Source organism: Callithrix jacchus, chromosome 5 (assembly GCF_049354715.1).
Source record: "Callithrix jacchus isolate 240 chromosome 5, calJac240_pri, whole genome shotgun sequence".
Lineage (NCBI taxonomy): Eukaryota > Metazoa > Chordata > Mammalia > Primates > Cebidae > Callithrix > Callithrix jacchus.
The window spans coordinates 73,895,876-73,920,536 of NC_133506.1; the positions used below are offsets into that span (position 1 = coordinate 73,895,876).

Below are 24,661 nucleotides of genomic sequence, written 5' to 3' on the forward strand. Positions count from 1 at the left end.
CCATGGTAACGGGTCTGTTCGGCAAATGAACTGGAGCCTGGGGTAGTTCTATAATAGAGGAGGGACAAGGGCTGATGGGGGCAGATGCCAAACAGGCCAGAGGCCCAGTGGGCTGGTTCAGGCAGCTGGCTCAGCAGAGGCCTGTGAGGTGAGAGGTGTGGCCTCTGCCAAGGCCTGGGCTCAGGCAGAAGGGGCAGCCATGGGCCCAGGACTCAGGGTGGCCCCGTCACACACTGTAAGGGAGTGGCCTGGCACCATTGTGACCCACTCACTCTCAGGACCCTCAGGGACAGGCAGGCAGCCAGTGGACACTGTGGGCACAGTGGGCTGGGGGCCTAAGGGCCCCAGTGGCGCTAGGGACCCAGTGGCTATGGCAGAGCGGCCGAGGCCCGAGTGGGCCTCATATCACAACTGCAACACCAACAGCTGCCAGGACCTGGGCAACTCCGTCCTGTTGCTGCTGGGCCTCATCATCTGCATTAACATTGGCATCAATATGGTGACCGTGGTCAGGATGGGGCCGGGCAGGAAGGAACTGGTGGGATGTGGGAGCTGGGCCTGGTGGCCAGAGCCTGCATAGGATCACTATGTCTCCCCCATCTAGCTCTGGAGCCGACTCCGTGGGGTCTTACACCGAGCGTTCCACGATATCGTTTGTGAGAAAGGTGAGCAGGGCTGGCGGCTGGGCATAGGAGGGGCAGAAACCAGGTGCTCTAGCCTCAGCCCTGAATTAGCCCCTTCCCTTCTTGCTCTTCCCTCTCAGACGCCAGAGCTGTGCAGCTGCCCTCCCCGGGCCCTGCCTCTCTGTCCCTGTAGGAGCTGGCCTCCCCAGTAGTCTCACCTTTCCCCATCCACAGAAACTCCTAAGTCATCCTCACTGGAAAAGCAGACCCAGCCCTCAAAGAAGCAGAGTTCCCCTGCAGTCCATCTTTGGTGCACCACGGACCCTGTGACAATGACTGTGACCCCACCCCCCACTTGCTGCCATCGACATCGAGGCTCTCCCGCACGCTGCACTCACCGCCCAGTAACTTGGGCTCCTGACACTGACGATGAGAAGCCCCAACATCAGTACCCCGCCATCTGCTGCCACCACTGGGATGGCCCCAAGGACTGGGAAGGCTTCCAACCCACTCAGGGGACCTGGGTTCCCTGGACTCAGGATGGCCCAGAGCCCCCTCCCCAGACCATCCACTTCCTGCCTACCATAGAGGAAAGGCCCCTCAAAACAGACATGAAGTCCAAACTGGGTCTAAGGGCCTGTGTGTATCCTGTGAACCCCCCACCTCCCAGCCCCGAGGCTCCTAGCAACAAGAACAGTGGGGAGGGGGCAGTGCTGGAGGCAGAGGCAGCTCAGTGTCAGCCTGTCCACCCTCCCACCCTGGGCCCAGCAGTCGTCCCTGAATTCTTCCGGCACCGCTCCTCAGGCCGAATAGTGTATGATGCCCGGGATGTGAGGCGGCGGCTTCGGGAACTGACCCAGGAGGTAGAAGCCCTGTCCCACTGCTACCCAATGCCCTCTGGATCCAGCATTGCCGAGGCAACAAGCAAGAACTGGGTTCCCTGACTGAGAGGTGGCTGGAAAAAAATAAAAAGGAGAGAGGAGGTGATCTGTGGTGGTGTTGGAGTGTGGCTGTGAAGAGAATGCTGTCCCTGGCCACAGGGCCCTGAGCCCTGAGGACCCTCATCACCCTTTCACCCCATAGGCCTGTCCCTGTCCTCAGCCTTTCCCAGGCCCTTCTTGATTCCAAGGCTCTCTGCCTCTACCTTGTTTTTCTTTCCTTTCTTTCTTTCTTTTCTTTTTCTTCTTTCTTTCTCTTTTTCTTTCTTTCATTTTAGTAGACAGGGTTTTGCCATGTTGGCCAGGCTGGTTTAAACTCCTGACCTCAGGTGATCTGCTCACCTTGGCCTCCCAAAGTGCTGGGACAACAGGCGTGAGCCTGTTGAACACCACTTTGTTCAGGCTGGTCTCAAACTCCTGGGCTCAAGTGATCCGCCTGCCTAAACCTCTGAAAATGCTGGGATTACAGGTGTGAGCCACCTCGCCCAGCCTGTTTCCTCCCCCACCCCTGAGACAGGGTCTTGCTCTGTCGCCCAGGCTGGAGTGCAGTGGTGCAATCATGTCTCACTGGAGCCTCAACCTCCCGAGCTCAAGCAATCTTCCCACCTCAGCCTCCTAAGTAGCTGCAACTACAGGCGCCACCATGCCCAGTTAATACCTTGTTTTCTTTAGTGCACAGAGAAGCCCCTAAATTCTACCCCAGGTCCCCATGCTGTCCTGCACTAGAGGAGAGACCTCCATCTCCATGGCCCTAGCTCCTCAGAAGGCTAGTGCCTGCCAGAGTCCAGGGTTAGGCTGTAGCCGCAGGTGAGGCATGGTTCCCATGTAAGCCCTGGTTTATTTGGGAAGGGATGGCTGAGAGGGTGTCCAGCCCCTCACAGTTCCCCAGTCACCCTGAGCCTATTATGCCCTTGAGCAGAATTGGAGCAGAGGACAAAATATTGGGGACCCACTCAAGGGGTACCTCACTGTAACATCACGGCTCTCTGTGACCTTACTCCTTTGATTAACCCAGCATGTCAACTGGGAGGAGACTAAGCTCAGAGAAGCTAAGTGACATGCTCATGGTTACACAGACACTGAGGATCAAGTTCATGGCCTCAGACGCCCCATCCCATTGCTGCAGAACCAGCCTGGCCCACCAGAATCTACCACCTTCCTCAGTTCGCCATGTGGACTCAGAAACTCAGAAACACAGAAGCTCAGGCCCTGCCCTTTTCCTAGACAATTGGGATCCCTGTACATGCACACACATATCACTTGAGAACAAGCAGCCACGTGCACGAGCCCAGGCTGAGGAAGCTGGACTTCACCTTCCACTCTAGACACATTCCTGGAATGTGAGCAGACGAACCGTTTACGAATGGCCCTTCTTCTCTCATTCAGCTAATGTTACTGATCACTTTCAACTGATTCCATTCAGTGGATATATACTGAGCATCTACTATGTGTTTGGAGGCTGGATGGGAAATGCTCACTGGCCTTTATTTCTACTGAGTGGTTCACTGTGTAAACAAATGGCTTGCAGTCTCCAGGGTGCCACTCTCACATACCCCAGGGATGCACCTATTTGAAGTCAAACACTCTTTTTGTCATATTAACAATGGTATCTATTTTGTGCTTTGCTAATTTCATGTGGTTTTTCTTTCTTTCTTTTTTGTTTTTTGGAGACCTCTCTCTGTGGCCCATGCTGGAGAGCAGTGGCACGATCTCAGCTCACTGCAACCTCTGGCTCCCAGGTTCAAGTGATTCTTCTGCCCCTCCCAAGTAGCTGGGAATACAGGCACCTGGTACCATGCCCAGCTAATTTTTGTATTTTTAGTAGAGGCTTCGCCATGTTGGCCAGGGTGGTCTCAAACTCCTGACCTCAGGTGATCCACCTGCTTGGGATTATAGGCGTGAGCCACCAAACCCGGCAGGTTAGTGAGGGTGGGTCGGTGGGAGTGCAGGTGGTTAGGATGGAGAAACCATGGCTGGGGTTGGTTCCTGGCAGAGGCAGCAACCTCGGTGAGGAAGACGTCAGTGTGGCGAAGGGGCTGCTGGGCCCAGGGACCAGCAACACCTAGGGCTACCGTCCCTGGCCAGGAAGAGTTTGGCAGAGATGAGAGCTAGAGGAATTATGACAGGGAAATGGGCAGAGTAGGGAGGGACTGGTACAGCACAGTGACGCCTGAGGGGACTGTTACTATCACCTGCCCATCTAGTCACCCTAGCCACTGGCCCCAAAGTAGCCATGGGGCAGGGCCCACCAACAGGCTATGTAAGTTGCCACAATGTCTGAAAAGAACAATGAAACAGGAAATACCTTATGTACGCTTCAACCCCTGTGAAGACTGTGTCATCCTGTAACTACCCTATTTTTTTCAGCTATGGAACCAGGTGTGGGGTTAAGCAAGCCTCAAGGAGACTGAGGAACAGACTGAGATCTGGGTTATCTGGGGACTGGCTCCAAGTAGGAGCCCACGGTAGAGAAGGTGGTAGAAGGGGCCAGCAAATGGATAAAAGCTGACACGTCCACATTGTGACACTCGCTAGCTTGCCTCATTGTGACCTGGCTTCCTTACCAGCTTGTAGCTCTCTCTGGGGATTGGCATGAGTGCAGTGTGGGTTGGGGCTGGGGGTGGGGGTGGGGGTGTGTGGCCCAGGTGGCCCTAGGACCCCCCGTCCATGGAAAACCAGCTATGGGATAACACCCTGGAATGTTGCAATCAATACCAAGAAAACCCCCAGGCTGCCGAGGACATCTTATTTCTGCTGCTGGGCCTTGTCATTCTTGTCAACATTGGCATCAACGTGGCCACTATGGTCGGTGATGATTGTGGACCACCTCTGGGGATGAAGAGGGCTGAGGGTGGGAGCCAGCTGCAGCCTGCACCTCCACCTGCACCTGCAGTCTAGACGGGAGCAGGAACAGGGGCGGTGGTCCTGGGGGTAGAGATCCTGGCCTTCACTGTCTTCCACCCTGCCCCAGATGTGGCATGGACTCCAGAATGCCTTAGACAAGTTGATTGATTGGACTCCTCAGAAAAGTAAGTGTGGCTGCTGTAGAGGGAGGGACTCCCATCCCCACCCCTGACAACGGCCCTAGAAACCCAGGCCCCAGTGTTCCCAACCTGGAGCTCTTCTGACAATTGCCCTGATCTCATGTACTCTTGCCTTCCCCAGATGAAGTTCAGGCCAGCGAAAGCCCCCGCAGTGGTCCCCCAAACAAGGCTCAGGACATCCACGTCCACTGCATCCTGGACCCTGTAGAGGTGAAGATGGCCCCACCCACATGGCATTCCTCTTCCTCCTGCCGCCACTTCTCCAGCCTTCACAGTAGCAGTCTTCTTCGTTGTCGCCGCCGCCAACGCCGCCGTTGTCACCGTTGCTGCTACAACCACCAGCAGCAGCCACAGAACTACAGACAAATTCCCCGCAGGCGCTCGGTCTTCCGTAACCCACATCGAGGCCGAAAGATGTCACAACCGCACCGGGTGCCCTTCTTTGATCGGGAGGACCCAGATTCCTATTTGGAGGAGGAGGACGACCTGTCTTTCCCATATCCCAAGTACCCACGTTGGGGCTGGGGTGGGTTTTATCAGAGAGCGGGCCTGCCCTCCAATGTGGGGCTGTGGGGCCACCAGGGTGGAATCCTGGCCAGTCTGCCACCGCCCTCTCTCTACCTGTCACCTGAGCTGCGCTGCATGCCCAAGCATGTAGAGGCCAAGTCCGAGCTGAGGCTGCAACCCTATGGGCCCCATGGTTCCCAGGCCCTACCGTGGGGCAATGTGGAGGCTGAGCAGTGGGCCTCGTCTCTGCCACTTCCCCACCGGCTGCCCCCTAACCCCTGTTGGGTTCCCGTGGGGCACGGCCCTTACCCCTCAGTGGGCCGGATACTGTATGACTCCCGGGATCAGCGGCATCGTGGCATGGAGGGCTTTGAGCCCCCTGCTGCCTTGGTGTCCCGGAACTCCCGGCCCCAGGCCCAGGGCTACCGGGAGCACCACTCCCCACAGTCCCACCGGCGGACCCTGCTTTGTCATGCTCATGGCCCGTCCAACCACAGCCCCCACCCATCCACAGAACACTTAGGCTACAGCTCCCAGGACCCCCATGAAGTGCGGTGCCGGGTAGCCGACTGGGCTGAAGCTCTGCCCGCGCGGTGTCCTCTGACTGCCTCCACCTCCCTGACGGTCTTGGACGAGGCCTCCCACCAACAGAACCCAGCTCCAAGCTCAGTGCGGCTACCTCATTCCTCCAAGCCGAGGCCCAAAGTCCAGGCTGCAGATCCTGCCCCACCCCCGACCACGTTCGTCCCACTCAGCCGGAATCCAGGGGGCAATGCTGACTACCGGGTGTACGACAGCCTGGAGCTGAAGCGGCAGGTGCAGAAGAGCAGAGCCAGGTCCAGCTCACTGCCACCAGCTTCCACCTCTGCCTCGAGGCCCTCTCTGCAAAGGACCAGGAAACTCAACTGACCAGCAGGCGAATATGGGATGTGGGGCAGGGCATGGAGAGGAATAAAGAGAAACAGTCCAGGAAACACTGTGGTGGTCTGTGACTTGGGAGTGCCACTCCTTCGGCCAGCCTGGGTCCCTGCCCTTGGCTTCCTGAAATGAGAAGCCAGTGTCCCCTTCTTGGTGTGAGGTGCCCCTTGGCTTAGTGGCTATGTGCCTGCCAGCAGGCCTGCGTGGTCCGCACCATGCGCTATGTAGATCTTGCAGCAGATGACGACAAATGACTGATCTCTGGCCACCAACCGGGCTCTCTATTCTCCCTGTTCCCAGAAAGGATCAGGTCTGGATTCTGAACTCTGTCTTGAGTGGGGCTCTTTGGGATCCACATAGCACAGGGTATAGGACCAGGCTGAGGCTCTGGATTCCAGCCAGGCCTTCCCCAGGGCCCTGAGGTGGAGGTCTTCCCAGTCTTTGGGGTGTTCAAGGGGTGGAGGGTTCAGGATTCTGAAATGAAACTGTAGAAGTGTTGGGGTGCAGTGGCTCTCACCTGTAATCCCAGCACTTTGGGAGGCCAAGGCGGGTGGATCACCTGAGGACAGGAGTTCGAGACCAGCCTGGCCAACATGGTGAAACCCTGTCTCTACTAAAAATACAAAAATTAGCCGAGTGTTGTGGTGCATGCCTGTAGTCCCAGCTATTCAGGAGGCTGAGGCAGTGAATTGCTTAAATCTGGGAGGTGGAGGCTGCAGTGAGTTGAAATCACACCACTGCACTCCAGCCTGGGTGACGGAGCCAGACTCCATCTCAAATGAAAAAAAAAAACGAAACTGCAGGAGTGATGGAATGAGTGAGTGAGTGAATGAATCATCCAGCAGTAGGGAACAATGGAGACACAGGAGAGGTGCACTGGCCTCCAGACCCCGTTTGACTGTCCACACCAAGTGACTCAAACCTGGTTACCAGAGAATTCCACCCTGGGCCCTTCTCTTCCTAGACCTTCCTCATTGTGACCCCGACCACCTGCCTTATTATGACTCAGTCCACCCCCTCCCCCATAACAGGAGTCTTGCTCCTAGTGACTATATGAGGGCCAGGGGGCCCAGGCAGTCCTGGGACCTCAGGCCATGGGTGAGCCAGACTATCATGGAGCCCAGGTGTGCTCTGGCACCAACCCCAGGAAGTGCCAGGACTTAGGAGACTCAATTCTTCTTCTTCTTCTGGGCAGCTTCATTTTGCTCAACGTGTGGATCAATGTGGTGACTCTGGTCAGGGCAGGATCTGGGTGGCAGGATTGGGGAAACCCTGGGGTCTTGAAGGGGCTGAGGTGGGAGGGCTGTCAGAGTGTGGCCAGATAGGAGCTGGACTTAGGGCCGGGCACAGTGGCTCGCGCCTGTAATCCCAGCACTTTGGGAGGCCAAGGCAGCTGGATCACCTGAGGTCAGGAGTTGGAGACCAGCCTGGCCAACATGGAGAAACCCCATATCCACTAAAAATACAAAATTAGCCAGGCATGTTAGCACATGCCTGTAATCCCAGCTACTCGGGAGGCTGAGGCAGGAGAATCGCTTGAACCCAGGAGGCAGAGGTTGCGGTGAGCCGAGATCACGCCATTGCACTCCAGGGCAACAAGAGCGAAACTCCAACTCAAAAAAAAACAAACAAAACAAAAAACAGTGGAACTTAGGGGCTCACCCTACTTCCAGACTCACCTCCTCTCCTGTTTCCCTCAGCTCTGGAAGTATCTGAAGAGCTTCTTGCGGATTCTTTTTCATCATTTTTTTTCCAAAGGTGAGTGGGCCCTGGTATGGGTTCCCAGGGATATGGGCCTGTCCCCTTTCTCCTATCCCTGTCCCGGATCTCAGTTCCTAAGGAACCTGGGCCTTGTCCCATCTCACCTCTACCTGCAGACAAGCAACCCAGTGGCATAGGCAGCCATCCCATATGTATTTGCTCCTCTGCGGATCCCAAGAACCTGTGCTCAAAAGTCTCTCCTCGTGCCCATCATCACCCAGGCTTCCTGCTCAGGCACATTAACCACCTTGACTCCTGGACACCAGACACGAAGGATAAGAAGGTTTCTAGATGCTCCTGGATGTCACCTAAATGTGAATGTGCCAGGACTCTCAGGGAGTCTCCTCGGGGACTGTGCAAGGAGGAGATGATGGGAGCTGGGGAGGCCCCTCAGGTCACAGCCTCTAAGGATCAAGTGTCCTTGCTCTCGAGGCCAGAGATATCTTCCCAGTTCCCAAAGATGAGCAAACTGGACATGGGTCCACGCCACTTGCCCCAAGAGAGCAAGACTAAGACCCCAGACTCTGCCCCAGCCCAGGCCCCAGCTCAGGCCCAGAACCGTTCCTCAGCCCACACCCCTGTACACACCCCCACCCACCCCCAGACCCATTTCATGGCCCACACCTCTGTGCACACCCCTGCCTACTTCCAGACCCACTCCAAGGCCCACACCCCTGACGGCAGCCACTCCCAGGCCCTGGACACCTCTGCCCAGGCCCAAGCCCACACCTTGGCCCCTGTCCCAGCTCAGACTCTGGCCCACAACCAAGCTTACACCCCAGCTCCTACCCCAACCCAGGCCCCAGCTCACACTCAAGCCCATACCTCAGCCCAGGCCCAAACTCACTCTCAGCCCCACATCCCTGAGCATACACACTCTCAGGCCCACATCCCTGAGTACACCTCAGCCCATGCCCCAGCCCACTCTCCAGCCCAGGCTCCTATGCCTGTCCCAGCCCACCCCCAGGCCTATGCCCCTGAGCACACCTCAGCCCATTCTCCAGCATATAGCCCTGACCACTCTCATCCAGGTCACAGCTCAGTTCCTGTCCCAGCCTCTAACCCACCTCCTCCTGGAACTCTTGCCCCAGCCACTACTCCTGTCCTAGCTCTTACACCAGCCCCTGTCCCAGCCTCTGCCCCAGCCCCTGCACTGGTCATGGCCCTGACTACCACTACCATCCCTGCTCCTGTCCCTGCCCCCACACCTGCCCCTATCATAGCTCCTACACCCTCTATTCCACCTGCCTTCAGCCATGGCCTCTCCACTGGCCATGTGGTCTATGAGGTCCGCAGGGCAAAGCAGAACGTCTGCCATATGTGCAGCCCCCAGGACCCTGGGTACTCCAGAAAAGACTTGGGTACCCTTTTCAGGCCCCAAGAGGGTCAGGACTTGGTGAGTTCTGGTGTATCTGAGCAAACAAAGCAATGCAGTGGGGACAATGCTGAGCCTCCTACAGGATCCATACTGGGCTACCTGGAGTTGGGGAATATGGAATGGAAGATCTCAGATGATGCCAAAGATAAGTACTCCCAGACCAAGACTTTCCCTTCCTGCAGCTTTCATCCTTGCAGTTCTGAGAAGAACACAGACTCCCAGGCTCCAGTCTACCCCAAATTCCTTATCTACTCCCAGGATACTGCATGTGCCAAGCCTTGCTTTCATTCTGCTACCACTGCCCAGAGCTCACTGTGCACCCTTCCTTCACCGTGCACTCTTTCCCTGCCGCTCGTTCCTCCCAGATCCTTTGTCCCTCCTCAACCCACCAACCATCAGAAGCCCTCCACCTTAATACAAACCCCTATGGTTCTCCCAACCTCCAAGACTCCTCAGTCTAACCCCACTTGCCAAGCCCCCATCCCTTCCCCGTTCGCCACCATTTCCCAACCCCTGATCCAACCCCAATGCCCTGACTGTCATGAGAGTCTAGGCCTTACCCAAGATTCTGGCCTTCAAAGGACCCGATACCCTTCAAAAGACGCCAGAGTTCCCAGGAATCTGGACCTTACCCAAAACCTAGTCCTCCACAAAAACCCAGGCCTTACCCAAGATCCAGGCCTCCGCAAGAACCCAGGTCTTGCTCAAGATCCAGGCCTCCACAGATTTCCAGGCCTTTCCCAAGATTCTTATCTCTGCCAGAATCCAAGTCCTTCCCAAGACGTTGGTCTTCATGAGAATTCAGGCATTACTCAAGATTCCCACCCCAAAAAGAACACAGGTCTGACTCGGGAAGTTGGTATCCTTAGTAGCTCATGTCTCACACAACCCTCTGGCCTACACAAGAAAACACCATTTACCCAAACTTCTGACCTTCAGAGGAGTTCAGGCTTTATGCAAGGCTCTGGAGTCTACAGGAATCTTGAACCAAACCAAGAGACTATAGTCTACAAAAGTCAAGACCTCTCCCAAGCAACTGACCACCAAAAGAACCCAGGCCCTTCTAAAGATCCTGGAGGTCACAAGAATACCTGCCATGTCCAAGACCCAGGAGTTGGTAGTACCCCAGGCCTTACAGAAGATTCTGGATCCCAGAGGAGTCCATACTTTGCCCAAGACTCTGAAGTCAACAAGAGCTCAGGACTTATCCAGAAATCTTGTCTCCACAAGATCCCAGGCCTTGTCCAAACCTCTGACCTCCCAAAGTGCTCAGGCCTTACACAAGACTCAGGAAACTACAAGAGGCCAGGCCTTATCCAACACGGTGGTGGTCACAAAGTTCAAGGCCTCGATGAAGATTCCAACCTCCATAACAGTCTCAGCCTTACCGGAACCACTAAAGTTGAAAGAAGATTTAGCCCTCCGCAAGATGTTGGAGTTTACAGGAGCTCAGAACGTAGCCAAGACTCTAATCTCCACAAGTACCCAGGAATTCATCAAGATCCTGGCCTGTATAAAGACCTAGCCCTTGCCCAAGACTCTGGCCTCCCCAAGATTTCAGGCCTTACCCAGGAATCTGGCCCCTGTAAGAACTCACGCCTTATCCCAGATCCTGGCCTCCACAAAAACCCAAGCCCTGCCCTAGGTTCCGGCTCTGCTCAGCTTTTGTCCCCACTTCAGAACCCAAAGTCCACACTGTTCCTGATGAAGTCACTTGTGCCTGAGAAGGCTGCTGAGAAGGAGGACACACAGCAGCATGTAGTCTGGGCTCCTGTCCAACTCAATCAGAGCTCCTGCTCTTCCAAGGCTCAGGTGGTCTCCAATGACCTGCAGACCTTCTCAGAGGTACCTGTACTAATTGAGCTGCAGTCATTCTCCCGGCAGGCAGGCAGCCAGCACTGGGTGTACCACCCTGTGGATACAGTTCCTTCAGGCTACCACAACTATCATCAGATGTCTATGCCTCCCCAAATCAACTGGAAGTCCCACTACCCTGGACCAGGCATCCGGGTGGGACATGTGGTTTTTGATACCCGTAAGAGACAATTGGCAGTGGGCAAGGACAAGTGTGAAGCTCTGACTCCCAGGCGCCTTCATCAAGAGGCACCTAGCAACTCAGAAAAAACCGCCAAGGAGTGGGGATATCAGAATGTGATGAGAACCTTGGACAAAGAGGGGGCAAAAATGAATCAGGAATAAAGAGGCGAGAGAAATGTTCTGTGTTTGTTTAAGGACATCCACCCCAGCCCACCCCTGATGCTGGCCACCCACAGAGCCAATGAAGACTGGTCCCAATTTCTCCTCTGTAGCTGCATAGCTAAGCCCATTATCCTTGAGGCCCTAGAGCTGCTCTGTCCAATACAGTAGCCATTAAACAAATGTGGTTATTAAAATGTAAATTAGGCCGGGCATGGTGGCTCAAACCTGTAATCCCAGCACTTTGGGAGACTGAGATGGGCCGATCATGAGGTCAGAAGTTTGAGACCAGCCTGGCCAGCATGGTAAAACCCCGTCTCTACTAAAAATACAAAAATTAGCCAGGCATGGTGGCACATCCCTGTAATACCAGTTACTCAGGAGACTTAGGCAGAAGACTTGCTTTAACCTGGGCAGCAGAGGTTGTGGTGAGCCAAGATCACAGCACTGCACTCCAGCCTGAGTGACAGAGCCAGACTCTATCTCAAAAATAAAAAGGTAAATTAAAGTTAAACAAAATTTTAAATTCTGTTCCTCAGTCACATCTATATTTCTTTTGTTTTTTTTTTCTTTCTTTTTTTTTTGATAGAGTCTTGCTGTGTCACCCAGGCTGAAGTGCAATGGTCCAATCTCAGCTCACTGCAACCTTTACCACCTGGGTTCAAACGATTCTCCTGCTTCAACCTCCCGAGTAGCTGGGATTACATGCGTGCGCTACCACGCACAGCTAAGTTTTGTATTTTTAGTAGAGATGGGATTTCACCAAGTTGGCCAGGCTGGTCTCAAACTCCTGACCTCAAGTGATCTGCCCTCCTTGGCCTCCCAAAGTGCTGGGATCGCAGGTGTGAGCCAGGCCACATTATCTACATTTCAAGTGCTCAACAGCCACATGTAGCTAGTGGCTACTTATCAGACAGGACCAACTCAGGACATCGCCATCGTCACAGAAAATTATATTGGAGAGCAATGCTTTAAAGTTTAGAGGAACTACTCCTTGTCACCCATTCTTTTTTCTTTTTTTTATGAGACAAGATTTTACTCTTCTTGCCCAGGATAGAGTGCAGTGGTGCAGTCCTGGCTCACTGCAACCTCTGCCTCCTGGGTTCAAATGATCCTCCTGCCTCTGCCTCCTGAGGAGCTGGGATTACAGGTGTACCACCATGTCCGGCTAATTTTTTGCATTTTTTTTTTTTTTTTTTTTTTAGTAGAGATGGGGTTTCACCATGTTGGCCAGGCTGGTCTCAAACTCTTGACCTTAGATGATCCACCCGCCTTGGCCTCCCAAAGTGTTGGGATTATAGGCATGAGCCACCTCTCCCAGCCCTTGTCACCCATTCTTAACATCTTCAAAGCTCCCACAGAGTACAGAGAACTTAGTTCTTTTTAGAGTGCCTCGGAAGCCACCCTCTGGGAAGGAGATGAGATGCAGGGATGCCCAATGCCTGGTTACTCCAGACTGTGAGAAAGAGCCCAGTCTCCAGTTCCTTTGATCTGGCCTCTTGGGTCACAGCCAGATGTGTGTGTATGGGAACCTACCTCCCCAGTTCTGGGCTGTTTTGGTGCTCTCAGTTCTCCCAGGGATCGCAGCTCTGGTTGCTGAGGGAGAAAAGCTCTCTGTCAGTGACTAGGAACCTCTGATGTCTGGACTTCCCAAATTGATCTCTAGAGTTGGGGAGTCTCTTCCTTTTACAGGCCTCTAATTTTCCTAGGTGTCCCTCCTTAAGTCTCTTATCCATGGACTTAGGCCTATGCCATCCTGGAGACAGACCAAGGGCAGAAGGAAGGTAAGAAGTCCTGGCCCAGGCTAGGTGTGGTGGCGCATGCCTGTAATCCCAGCACTTTGGGAGGCCAAGGCAGGCAGATCATCTGAGGTCGGAGTTCAAGACCAGCCTGACCAACATGGTGAAACCCAGTCTCTACTAAAAATACAAAAATTAGCTGGGTGTGGTAGTGGGCAGCTGTAATCCAAGCTACTTGGGAAGCTGAGGCAAGAGAATCGCTTGAATCCGGAGATGGAGATTGCAGTGAGCTGAGATCTCGCCATTGCACTCCAGCCTAGGCAACAAGAGCAAAATTCAGTCTCAAAAAAAAAAAAAAATTCTGGCCCAGTGATGCATTAGTCTGATCTGTGGGCCTGCCCTTGGTTTCCTGTCTTTCTATCCAGTTGTCCTGGCTCCTGGTCCCATGGTGGTTTACAGGTGTGTTCTGCTCCCTGATAGCATGAGTTACTTAAAGCAATTTCCTGCTCTTGATAATTTTCCATTGCCTTGTCCCAGCCTGGATGGGAGTTTCTTCTGGACTTGATTTTCAGCCCTGATAACTCTTCTGTGTACACTCTGAGATCCCAAAGTGTTTTCCCTGCCATGACTCAGGTAGCAGTGACCTGAGGTGGGCATCACTAACATGTATGTCTCTTCTATGAGTCCAACGTCCATTTCTGAGTCACCATTTGTGTGCTCCTGCCTAACACTACCACCTTTGGGATTCCAAGATGCTGCCCCCCTACCCGGCCAGGGAACCCTTTTTCAGCACCTCCCTGGCTCAGCTCTGACCTTGGACACGTCATATACAACTTTTCTAGGCAGTACTCTGCTCATCCCCAAAATGAGGAAGTTATAATTGCATGGAAGAATTCTCATAGGTATAAGTGAGCAGGGTTCCCGTATCACACAGAGATGCAGGGGCCCCTATCTCTCTCCAGGTCCTAGGGTGTGTCCCTCTTTACTTCTTTTTTTGAAACGGAGTCTCGCTCTGTCACCCAGGCTGGAATGCAGTGACATGATCTCAGCTTACTGCAACCTTTGCTTCCTGGGTTCAAGCGATTCTTCTGTCTCAACCTCCCAAGTAGCTGGGACTACAGGTGCACACCACCACGTGAAGCTAATTTTTTTATTATTGGTAGAGACAGGGTTTCACTATATTGGCCAGGCTGATCTCCAACTCCTGACCTAGTGATCCGCCCACCTCGGCCTCACAAAGTGCTGGGATTACAGGAGTGAGCCACTGCGCCCAGCACATTTTTTCTTTTTTTTTTTTTAGACCGAGTTTCATTCTTTTCGCCCAGGCTGAATTGCAATGGCATGATCTCAGGTCACCACAACCTCCGCCTCCTGGGTTCAAGTGATCCTCCTGCCTCAGCCTCCTGAGGAGCTGGGATTATAAGCGCCGCCATTTCGCCCGTCTAATATTTGTATTTTTGTAGATACAGGGCTTCGCCGCGTTGGCCAGGCTGGTCTTGAACTCCTGACCTCAGGTGATCGACCGGCCTCGATCTCCCAAAGTGCTGGGATTACAGGCGTGAGCCATCGCGCCCGGCCCGTCCCTCATTAATGTTTGTGGCTCAGATCCATCCTATTACCCGTCTCAAACCTCAAGGAATGTTTGAGTGGAGTTGACATGGGCATGAAAAGAGATACGAATAGTCAATCTCCAGGGGAACTACAACTTCCATCAGGCACTACTTCGGCGGAACGGGAAACGATGTGGGGGCGTGGCTCCTCCGCCCAAGTAGCGCGGGAAACTACAACTCCCAGGATAACGCGAGACCGCAGCAGAACGAAAGGAGTGGCTGAACCCGGCTGGCGACCCGACCTGGCCGAAACCACCCCGACAGCCTCCAGAAAGGGGCGTGGCCGAAAAATGTAGGGGCGTGGCCACGTGGGCATGAGGAAGAAGTAACCTGTTGAATCTATTTCTCCTCCCCACCCTTACTGCTTTTTCCCATAAGGGAGAAGCTGCAGACAAATAAGCCTCTTCAAAAAAAGAGGTAAAGGGAGGTAGACAAGAGGCAGTGGCGGAGGCTGGCTACTGCATTCCGTAGGAGGCGCCAACAGTTACTTTTTACCTGCTGAGTCCGGTGAACCAGTTCATGGGGGCGGGGACCTGCATATGAGGAAAGGGCCAGGATAGAGCAGGTATTTATTTGTTCATTTTGAGAATTAAATTTAGAACCCATCATCCACAGACCCATTTGTAGACTGTGTCTGGGGCCCTCGCTCGGCCTCAAAAGGAGGAAAGAACGGAGGCGACTTTTTGCACCAAAGGAAAGGCCCGTCTCGGCTACCTGCCTTCCGTGTTTGCCCTGGCCTAAAGCGATAGAACCAAATGGCTTCCGTGGTCTGGGGAAGTGCCCCCTGGTGGGGCCCGCCGCCCCCGGCCCCAGCTCGGCCGCTCACAGACATCGACTTCTGCTCCGGGGCGCAGCTGCAGGAATTGACCCAGCTGATCCAGGAGCTGGGTGTGCAGGAGAGCTGGAGTGACGGGCCCAAGCCGGGAGCCGACCTCCTCCGGGCCAAGGACTTTGTCTTCTCTTTTCTTGGTAAGTCACCCTACTTGCCTTTGGGAGCTCACAGCTCCCAACCTCACAACCACCCAGCCCTGGCTTTGGTCGACGCCTTCATGTTCCCTTCACTTTTTTCAGGTCTAGTTCACCGTCGGGACCCTCGCCTTCCTCCCCAGGCAGAGCTCTTGCTGCTTCGTGGTGGGATTCGCGAGGGCTCCCTGGATCTGGGGCATGCACCCCTGGGTCCCTACGCCCGGGGACCTCACTACGATGCCGGCTTCACACTCCTAGTGCCCCTGTTTTCGCTGGACGGCACTGAACTGCAACTGGACCTGGAATCTGGTTACACACAGGTCCGCCTCCCAGAACTGGTATGCGGAACCCCAATCCGGGAGATGTGGCAGGATTGCTTAGGACCCCCAGTCCCAGGAGGATGTGATTTTATCCACCCAACCGAGAGCAAAGAAAGTCCCAAGGACTCGCAAAGCTCTGTAGACCAGCGGCACAGCCACGTCACTGAGCACGTGGCGCCAGTGTCTTTGGAAAAATCACCTAGTGACGTTTCAGCGTCCGAGTCTCCACAGCATGACGTCATCGACTTTGGCTCCACAGCACCTTTGAAAACACCGAGTAGTGACGTCACCAAGGCAGCCGTCGAAAGCCCAGTCCCAAAGCCGTCGGACGCTCGGGATGCATGGCCCACATTATGCCCCGCCCAGGTGGCTGCCTGGTTCTTTGCTACGCTGGCGGCAGTCGCCGAGTCTCTGATTCCGGTCCCCGGTGCTCCACGTCTGGTGCATGCAGCTCGCCACGCGGGTTTCACCACCATCCTCCTGGCTACCCCTGAGCCCCCTCGCCACCTCCTGCTCTTCGACCTGATCCCAGTGGTGTCCGTGGCCGGCTGGCCCGAGGGTGCTCGGAGCCACTCTTGGGCTGGCCCACTGGCCTCCGAGTCGGCTTCCTTCTACCTGGTGCCGGGTGGCGGCACCGAGCGGCCATGCGCCTCCGCCTGGCAGCTCTGTTTCGCCCGCCAGGAGCTGGCGCTCAAAGCGCGCATACCAGCGCCGCTGCTGCAGGCGCACGCGGCGGCCCAGGCGCTACTGCGCCCGCTGGTGGCCGGGACGCGGGCGGCGGCGCCCTACCTCCTGCGGACGCTGCTGTACTGGGCGTGCGAGCGGCTGCCTGCGCTCTACCTGGCGCGGCCGGAAAACGCAGGCGCCTGCTGCCTCGGGCTGCTGGACGAGCTTGGCCGAGTGCTCGAGGCTGGAACGTTGCCTCACTATTTTCTGAGCGGCCGAGAGCTCCGTACGGGTGACGGCTCCGCTGCGCTGCTCCGGGCGTTGGCCCGGCTCCGCGGGGACCCTGCCAGGGCCCTCCGCGCAGCGGTGGAGGAGGCCAAGGTGGCCCGCAAGGGGGGCGGTTTGGCGGGCGTGGGGGGCGGGGCCCATTAAAGACGCTGCTCCTACTAGTGGAAGTGACTCCGTGGGCGAGCGGGACCTGGGGGGCACTGTTGCCTTCTTGCCTGGGGGGCTGACTGAGTGCCCTGGGCCTGAAGTGTCCCTTCTAGAAGGCCTCCTCAACGGTTCCTCCTCTACGCCCCCAGCTCGGCCCCCGGCACGGGTCGCCACGATCCAGCCTCGCTACTCTCCACTTCTGCGGCCAGCACTCTGTCCAGGGGCAGCTTCCAGAAACTCTCTCTCCCCAGTTCTTTTGGTCATTTCTCTTACGGACCAATAGAAATGGGAGAAACATATTTGCTGACCAAATGGGGAAAGGAGTTATGGGGACCAGGAGATCAATTTGGCTCATACAAAGGCAGAGATACTAAGGAGGCAGGATTTCGCCCGAGGCTGGATCTCACCACTACCCCTCCTCCATCTCTCCAGTTCTTCCCCGACTTTCCTCGTGCGGTTCTGTCCTCACTGACATCCTGGCCAGTAGGGTCCCTCTCCATTCTCCCAGCGTCCGCCATTCCATCTCCCTTAAGCCCAACCTCTCTTTCCCATCCAGGGTTGTGTTCTGGAAGTCCTCTTGTCCCTCCTCCTCTGAAGCCTGAGGTGTGCGGCCTTGCCTCGGCTTTGCCTGCTTGTAAGACACAGTCCCCACTCTCTGCCTCCAAGGAACCCTGGGGTTCCTCCAGCCCGGCTTCACCCTCCTATTTCCCAGCGTCTCCGCCCCCTGCCCCGCCCCCGGGCCGGCTCTCCGAGGAGGGGGAACTGCTGTCGCCGCCGCCGCCTCAGCTTCTCACAGCCGCTGCCGCCGCTCTGCCTGGTCCAGCCACCGGCCCAGTGCCCTGACTTCGCCGGATCGGGGAGCTCTGCAGAGACACCCTCACTCCTTGAGGGTCCGGGACGCCTAGCCGGGCGTGGGGGGAAGCTCTGTTTGCGGGGGACAGGGAGGGAGGAGCCTGGAGCCGAAGCCAGCGCCACCCGCCGCCGGATCAACAGGACAGGACAGGTTGAGGGGCGTCGGGGAAAGGAAGAGGGGGTGCTATAGGCAATCCCGGGGAGGACGAGGAAGCCCTGTCGCAGGAAGCTCTGATCCGCTCTGACTTGTAGGGGGCCTGTTCACATTTGGGAACTGGTGACAACGTGGGTGCACTCCTCTCTTGGGAGGGCTGGTTAGATTGGAGGGTGTGGGATCTAAACTGCACCAGCTGTCCCCAATAAAATTTAAGGGGCAGCCAGGGCATAGAAAAACATAACACGGATGTGCCTCATTTTGAGGTGGCAGAAGACACCTCAAACTACCTGGTGTATCCACTAGGAAGGGTGGATTTGGAGGTGACTTCAAAAGGAGTGGAGGGTTTGAAGGTGAAGAAAGGGTCTTCGCCGCTAGAATTCCAGGCTACTAGACATGGGGGGACTTGGTGAAAAAGGTATTATCCAGCCAGAGGGTCTGGGAGCCCCGTCTTACTGAACCTGGGCAACCTGGATATTCTGAGATATTTTGGGGGGATTTCAGTGAAAAAAGTGGGGGATCCCCTCCGCTTAGAGTGTAGCAAGGGAAAAAACACCAAGGTTGGTTTCCTTCCTGACACTGGCAGTGCCCCAGTAGGGGTGAGGTGATCAGTACCCCCAAAGCTAAAGTCCCACACCCTGTAGATTACAAGAGTGGATTTGGTAGGAGTGTGCCCCCAAAATACAGTGGAAAGGTGTCTGGAGATATTTAAACCACGTCTTGGAAATTTGGGGGGGCTTGGTTGGCTTTGGGACAGGTGAAGTGGGGACAAACACTGGAGAGGAGGGAAAGGGGACGTTTTCAATACAAGGCAAAACTCGAGGGTGGGATCAACTGAGGACTGCTTAGGCTGCTGGATCTGGTGGAGCTAGCACCGGGCCCACGGGTGGAAGCTGGCTGCTGTGGAGGGGGGAACCTGGGGGTAGTCTGGGGCTTCTCCTCAGGCCCTGTGGGTGGGGCAGCAAGTAGGGGCCTGAGCGTCAAGAGCATGCCCTAGTGAGCGGGCTCCTCTGGGGGAGTCCAGCGCGCTCCGGGTGCCCGCCAGTTTGGGGGTGTCTCCTCCCGGGGCGCCATGGCGGCGCTGGCCAGTAGCTTGATCCGGCAGAAGCGGGAGGTCCGCGAGCCCGGGGGCAACCGGCCGGTGTCGGCGCAGCGGCGCGTGTGTCCCCGCGGCACCAAATCCCTTTGCCAGAAGCAGCTCCTCATCCTGCTGTCCAAGGTGCGACTGTGCGGGGGGCGGCCCGCGCGGCCGGACGGCGGCCCGGGTGAGTGCGGCTGGGGCGGGGTCTCCCGGTCAGATGTTTCACTGCCTGGGATGTTGAGGCCAGGGACTTTGAAGAATAGGGCCCGGCTGAGGGGCTCCCCGAAAGTGGAAGGGGGTGGGCCAGGACAACAAAGTCCCTGCCAGATTGTGCCTCAGTTTCCCCTTTTGTCCATAACCCGGAGTCACCTTATTTTCGAGGTCAAGGAGAAGGCTTGAGGGGCTAAGTCTGGCGAAAGCCTCGCAGTTCCTGCTCGTCCCCCCTCCCCAACACAGCAGTCCCCACCCCCACCGTCCTCCGCCTACGTGCCGGTTCTCGCGATTCTTTCAATCTGGAGCAGAGGGGCCTGGGGGGTTCCAGACGCCTGGGTCACCCCAAGGGTTTCTGCAGTTTCAGCTCCCCCCCCCCCCGCCACCCCCGCCCACCCCGGTTCTCCCGCTCCTCCACGCCTGGGCTCGGTTCTTCCTGGTCGAGCTCTCTTGGCTACGAGCCAATCTCCCCAGCTCTCCCTCGGGTGTCCTTGCAGCTACCTCGCCAGCCAGCCCTCTATGCGTCCGCCTCCCGTGACCTGCGCTTCAAGAACGGAGCTGGGCACCCCCTCCCATCACCCCCGCGCCACTCCGAAATCGGGTCCCGTAGGCTCAGGGGACCCTACGCTGGGTGGAACTCAGACACAGTTCACCGCTAGAGGTGGGCGCCGAGTCCTGGGGGTCGTACCACCTACAAGGGGGGGGACAGGGAAGTCGGCAGAGAGCAATTGATGGGGTAGGAGAGTTGTGAGAGTTTCAGTGTGGTCCCGTCCATGTACGACAGTCAGGGAGTCCCTCTGGCCCTGCTCCCGCCTGCTCCCAACTCCCCTAAGGGCAGCTCCCTCACGCCCTCCTCCCCTCGCCACCGGCTGCCCATAGTGGTACAGTCCGCAGCCCACCCTCTGAGTGGGACCGGGCCCCCACGTGATTCAGCCTGTCTCTCCGTCTCAGCCCCCACCCCCCATATCCTTGGTAAGGTCCCCCTACCCCAGGCGGGTTGCCTGGCCAAAAGCGAGAGGCTGAGCCTCAGGGAGAACTGGGCGCCCGCGAGCTAGCAGACTGACAGACAGACAGACAGACAGAGACAGATGGGTCAGTGTCAGACAGTCCGGCTCTGGGCCAAGGCAAGGCTCTCGCCAAGCTAGCGGCAGCCGCAGCAGATGCTGAGTCAGCGTCAGGCCCAGTCCCACCCCCACTCCTGAGGGAGAGCCCCTACCCTGTGGTCAACTTGCTGCTGCCACTGTCCCCCACCTTCGAAAACACACTGCCCCTTCAGTGCCCCTGTGGTTTCCCTCTGTCCCCTACCTATTGATATCTCTCTCCCCTTCCTCCTCCTCCTCTCCTCCCCGCTTCTGGTTGAGCTGTAGGGTAGGAATTAAGCCATTTAAATACATTTCGATAAATTAAACTGAAAGCTCCTGGTTATATGAAACAGAAGGGACCCACACCAGCTTTCCCAGGAGTTAAAGAGAGGTGAGAGAGAGCGTGCTTGGAGGGTAAGAGGGCTGGGGCCCTGGGACCCTCTTCCTTCCTTTCATTCTCCTTTCTTCCCTCTGATCCTGCCAAGTATAGGTATGTTGCTGGGAACAGAGATGTCATTTTCAAAGATGAATGTCTCTCTCTCCAGAGCCTCAGCTCAAAGGCATCGTCACCAAACTGTTCTGCCGCCAGGGTTTCTACCTCCAGGCAAATCCCGACGGGAGCATCCAGGGCACCCCAGAGGATACCAGCTCCTTCAGTGAGAGGGGAAGCCGGCCGCTGGGTGGGAAGGGGGAGAATGGGGACAGCAGATGACACTCCTGTTCCCCTTTCAGCTTCTGTTGCCACTGGTCTGTCTTCCCGACCCCTAAGGGAAAAAGTGGAACTGTGATGAGGGGAGCTCAGGTGAGGGTCAGAGCCTGGGTATTGATGCTCCCTCTCTCTAACCCCCAGCCCACTTCAACCTGATCCCTGTGGGGCTCCGTGTGGTCACCATCCAGAGTGCCAAGCTGGGTCACTACATGGCCATGAACGCTGAGGGACTGCTCTACAGTTCGGTGAGACAATGAGGCTGAGTGGCTGGGGAATACTGGGGACTCCCCTTCCTCAACTTGTCCCTTGAGGGAAGGACATTTTGCAGTCTGGGACTCCTGCCTCCAGCTTTTACTGATGGCCTATCATCACTGCTCATTCCAGAGCAGCTTCTCTAGGGTCTCTCCAATCCCCACGCCTTGCACCCCCCCAACACAGCCCCAGGTTCTTTGAATGTCCAACTCTTTCTGCCTTGTAGGGCCCCTACTTCTCATCCCACCTCCTCCAGACTTTGTTATGACTCACTTCCCTAGAGTCATCCAGGACAGGGGTTAGTGAGAGGCTGGGGGTACAGTGGAGAGAAGGAATCTTATTCCAAGACCCCTAAAAGTCTAGTTTTCTTTCTTTTTTTTTTTTTTAATAGTGACAGGGTCTTGCTATGTTGGCCAGGCTGGTCTCAAACTCCTGACCTCAGGTGATCCACCCACCTCAGCCTCCCAAAGTGCTGGGATTACAGGCTTGAGCCATGGTTCCCAGCTCAGAGCCTAGTTCTTAACCCTCAAGGGCCCACCAGGCCTCTTTCTTGTCCTTCCTTTGCTCCCAGGTCCTGCGTGGACTCAGAAGTTGTCCTCCTGCTCCCGCAAAAAACATATGGATTACATCCTGGCTTGTGCATTCCACGGGCTCCCTTCTGCCCAGTGATGTGTCTTTTTGTCTCTTTGTCTTTATTTGCCTTTCTGGGTCTTTGTCTCCTTAGCCACATTTCACAGCTGAGTGTCGCTTTAAGGAGTGCGTCTTTGAGAATTACTACATCTTGTACGCCTCTGCTCTCTACCGCCAGCGTCGTTCTGGCCGGGCCTGGTACCTCGGCCTGGACAAGGAGGGCCGGGTCATGAAGGGAAACCGAGTTAAGAAGACCAAGGCAGCTGCCCACTTTCTGCCCAAGCTCCTGGAGGGTGGGTATAGATTTAAGAAAATGTAGGCCACAAGAGAGGGTGTTGACCTTGACATGGACATTTAGGGGCAGACAGCTCAGGCTACAAGTGATAAGAGGACCCTGTTATGGCAGATCAAGCCAGGAAGGCTTTGCCCTTTGGGGGTTTGGGGCACTCTCCTGTGGGTTGGGGTTCTGGGAGGGTGAGTGTATGGGAAGGGAACCCTTTCAGAGCACTGGTTCTGCCTGGGTCCCTCTGTGCCTAACTCTCCTTCACTGCTCCTCTCTTTCTCCCCTTCACAGTGGCCATGTACCGGGAGCCTTCTCTCCACAGTGTCCCTGAGACCTCCCCTTCCAGTCCCCCTGCCCCCTGAAATGTAGTCCCTGGACTGGAGGTTCCCTGCACTCCCAGTGAGCCAGCCACCACCATAGCCTGTCTCCCAGTCCTGCTCTCACCCCTGCTGCCACACACATGCCCTGAGCAGCCAGGTCTCACCAGCTGCTCCATCCTGAGGGAGCCTAGGGGCAAGTTGTGACTTCCGGGGCTGCTGAGACCCTTAGATTGTTGGGCCTAGGAGGGAGTCAGAGAGAGGGATGTCTGAAGATGGTCCTGGCTGATCACTTCTTTCTTTCCACACTCATACAACCCCCAGGTCTTTTCCTGAGATGGTGCTGGGAGTTCCCAAATGGACAGCCAGGGCATAACGCTCCCCACCCCGGCTCAGCCAGTTCCTGGAGTCCTGTGCCCCTTTTCATTGCCACTGAGCCATTTATAGATTCACTGGAGTTCAGGATTCATGTGTCCTTCTTTCCCTCCTCTACCTTATACCTTGGTCTGGACATGTTCTGGAACACTGGACACCCTAGCCAGGGCCACTGCTGTACTAGGGCCTGTGCTGAAAGCCAAGCATGCTGCCAGGCTTTGCTCTGGATCAATCAGGAGTCTGCCCTTGGTTTGGATGGACCCCTGGTTTCCAAGTAGAAAGTGGCTAGATTTGAGCTTTGTCTAGCTGTTGGCTTTGGCCTGAACTGGAACCAGTCTCAGATGACCACAGGTTTAACCTTCTTATCCCAGAGACACCCAATTCTAGAGCATTATGGAGCCATACTTCCTCCTGGATCCCAGCTCTAGAACATAGACCATGACTCCCAGCCCTTTTACCCAGGATGGAACTCGGGCCTGGATAGCCATATTATTACTCTAAGTTCTAGCCCCACCCTCCCACCTTCTTGAATGATTACCTATTACGGATGAGTTCTGGAAAAGACCCAGCTATGATTCATAAAAACAGTTCTAGATGAATCAAGAACCACTTCTTGTTTTTCCTAGAGAATTCTCTAAAAATATGATTCTTCCATATAGAATGCTAAGCTTATTTTTACATGCAGTTTCTAGCTCCTTCAACCCAGCTGAGGTCGTGCCAGGGAGACAGAGTCTGGAGAAGGGCAGAGGAATTTTGGAAGGATCCCTGGCTCATAGTAGGGAAGCTGGGATCTGGGAGGGGTCAACATTATGGCATGATTGAACCTACATCTGTGTTGGGTGGACATAAATACTTAGCTACCTCAGCAGGAATCCCTTCCAGATCCCCTTTAAAGCTGAGGTCTTTAGAGTAATGCATCCTGGATAAAAAGGACAAATGGATGCAGCCTTGACCCTCCCAGTTAGGAGACCCTGATTCAGCAATAAGTTTCACCCTTCTGTTCTATAGGTCAGGCCAAGGAGGGTGAAGGCCTCTTGCACTCCAGACCTCATATGCCCCGACAGCTTCTAATTGAATAGAACTTGCTTTACCTTACAGCTTAGAACCTTAGCTGGGTTTTAGGTACCCAAAAAGGGCCTGTCTAAAATTTTTGGAAAAACGTGGAGCGCCAGGGGCAGCCTGGAAAAGACTGGGAACCTGCTAGTGATCTAGGAGGGAGACTTCCATAGCTTAAGACTTGGGTAGGGGCCGGGCGTGGTGGCTCATGCCTGTAATCCTAGCACTTTGGGAGGCCGAGGTGGGTGGATCACCTGAGGTCAGGAGTTCAAGACCAGCCTGGCCATCATGGTGAAACCCCATCTTTAAAAAATAAATAAATAAATAAAAGACTTGGGTAGGCTGTGGAGGCCCTAAGAGAGGTACTAGGGCTTCAAGGCAGGTCACTCTTCCTTAGGCTGTTCTACTTCTGGTTTGTTGCAAGAGGAGTGGATGCCCCCTCACTCACACAAATCCCTGCTCAGGCTCTATCCAACTCCGGCACTGCTCCCAGGGGATCGGGTCTCCACTCCATGCTTTCTCAATTAAAGACGATTTATACAACTGAAGTGCTGTCTGT

The 24,661-nt window shown here is 55.5% G+C and overlaps 5 protein-coding genes across 9 annotated transcripts; all 5 read left to right on the forward strand.

Annotated features, from left to right (window-relative positions):
- Positions 1–55: 55 nt before the first annotated feature.
- Positions 56–1,610, forward strand: SPEM1 (spermatid maturation 1). Of its 3 annotated transcripts, none has more exons than XM_035299860.2 (3): positions 56–508; positions 605–665; positions 858–1,610. In XM_035299860.2, exons 1-3 carry the CDS (start codon positions 200–202, stop codon positions 1,565–1,567), a joined length of 1,080 nt encoding a protein of 359 aa, XP_035155751.1. In that variant the 5' UTR covers positions 56–199; the 3' UTR covers positions 1,568–1,610. The 3 variants fall into 3 exon arrangements, with proteins under 3 accessions (XP_035155751.1, XP_054111772.1, XP_054111773.1); XM_054255797.2 differs by having other exon boundaries at positions 56–505; XM_054255798.2 differs by having other exon boundaries at positions 56–499.
- A 2,549-nt stretch (positions 1,611–4,159) lies between these two features.
- On the forward strand, positions 4,160–6,105 carry SPEM2 (SPEM family member 2). Its single transcript, XM_002747970.6, has 3 exons — positions 4,160–4,366; positions 4,533–4,590; positions 4,727–6,105. Exons 1-3 carry the CDS (start codon positions 4,229–4,231, stop codon positions 6,019–6,021), a joined length of 1,491 nt encoding a protein of 496 aa, XP_002748016.4. The 5' UTR covers positions 4,160–4,228; the 3' UTR covers positions 6,022–6,105.
- A 976-nt stretch (positions 6,106–7,081) lies between these two features.
- SPEM3 (SPEM family member 3) lies at positions 7,082–11,364 on the forward strand. Its single transcript, XM_035299862.3, is given in 4 exon segments — positions 7,082–7,265; positions 7,731–7,788; positions 7,908–11,287; positions 11,289–11,364. Coding segments are annotated over 4 exon segments (3,615 nt in total). The 5' UTR covers positions 7,082–7,124; the 3' UTR covers positions 11,325–11,364.
- Positions 11,365–15,014: 3,650 nt separating this feature from the next.
- Positions 15,015–17,115, forward strand: TMEM102 (transmembrane protein 102). Its single transcript, XM_054255799.2, has 2 exons — positions 15,015–15,683; positions 15,786–17,115. Exons 1-2 carry the CDS (start codon positions 15,470–15,472, stop codon positions 17,096–17,098), a joined length of 1,527 nt encoding a protein of 508 aa, XP_054111774.1. The 5' UTR covers positions 15,015–15,469; the 3' UTR covers positions 17,099–17,115.
- Positions 17,116–17,851: 736 nt separating this feature from the next.
- On the forward strand, positions 17,852–24,650 carry FGF11 (fibroblast growth factor 11). 3 transcript variants are annotated; one of them, XM_035299868.3, is made up of 6 exons: positions 17,852–19,372; positions 19,896–20,059; positions 21,026–21,136; positions 21,331–21,434; positions 22,166–22,364; positions 22,646–24,650. In XM_035299868.3, the coding sequence occupies exons 2-6, from the start codon at positions 19,918–19,920 to the stop codon at positions 22,714–22,716; spliced, it is 627 nt and encodes a 208-aa protein (XP_035155759.1). In that variant the 5' UTR covers positions 17,852–19,372; positions 19,896–19,917; the 3' UTR covers positions 22,717–24,650. The 3 variants fall into 3 exon arrangements, with proteins under 3 accessions (XP_035155759.1, XP_035155758.1, XP_035155756.2); XM_035299867.3 differs by lacking the exon at positions 19,896–20,059; XM_035299865.3 differs by lacking the exons at positions 17,852–19,372; positions 19,896–20,059 and adding an exon at positions 20,080–20,370.
- The last annotated feature ends 11 nt before the right edge of the window (positions 24,651–24,661 follow it).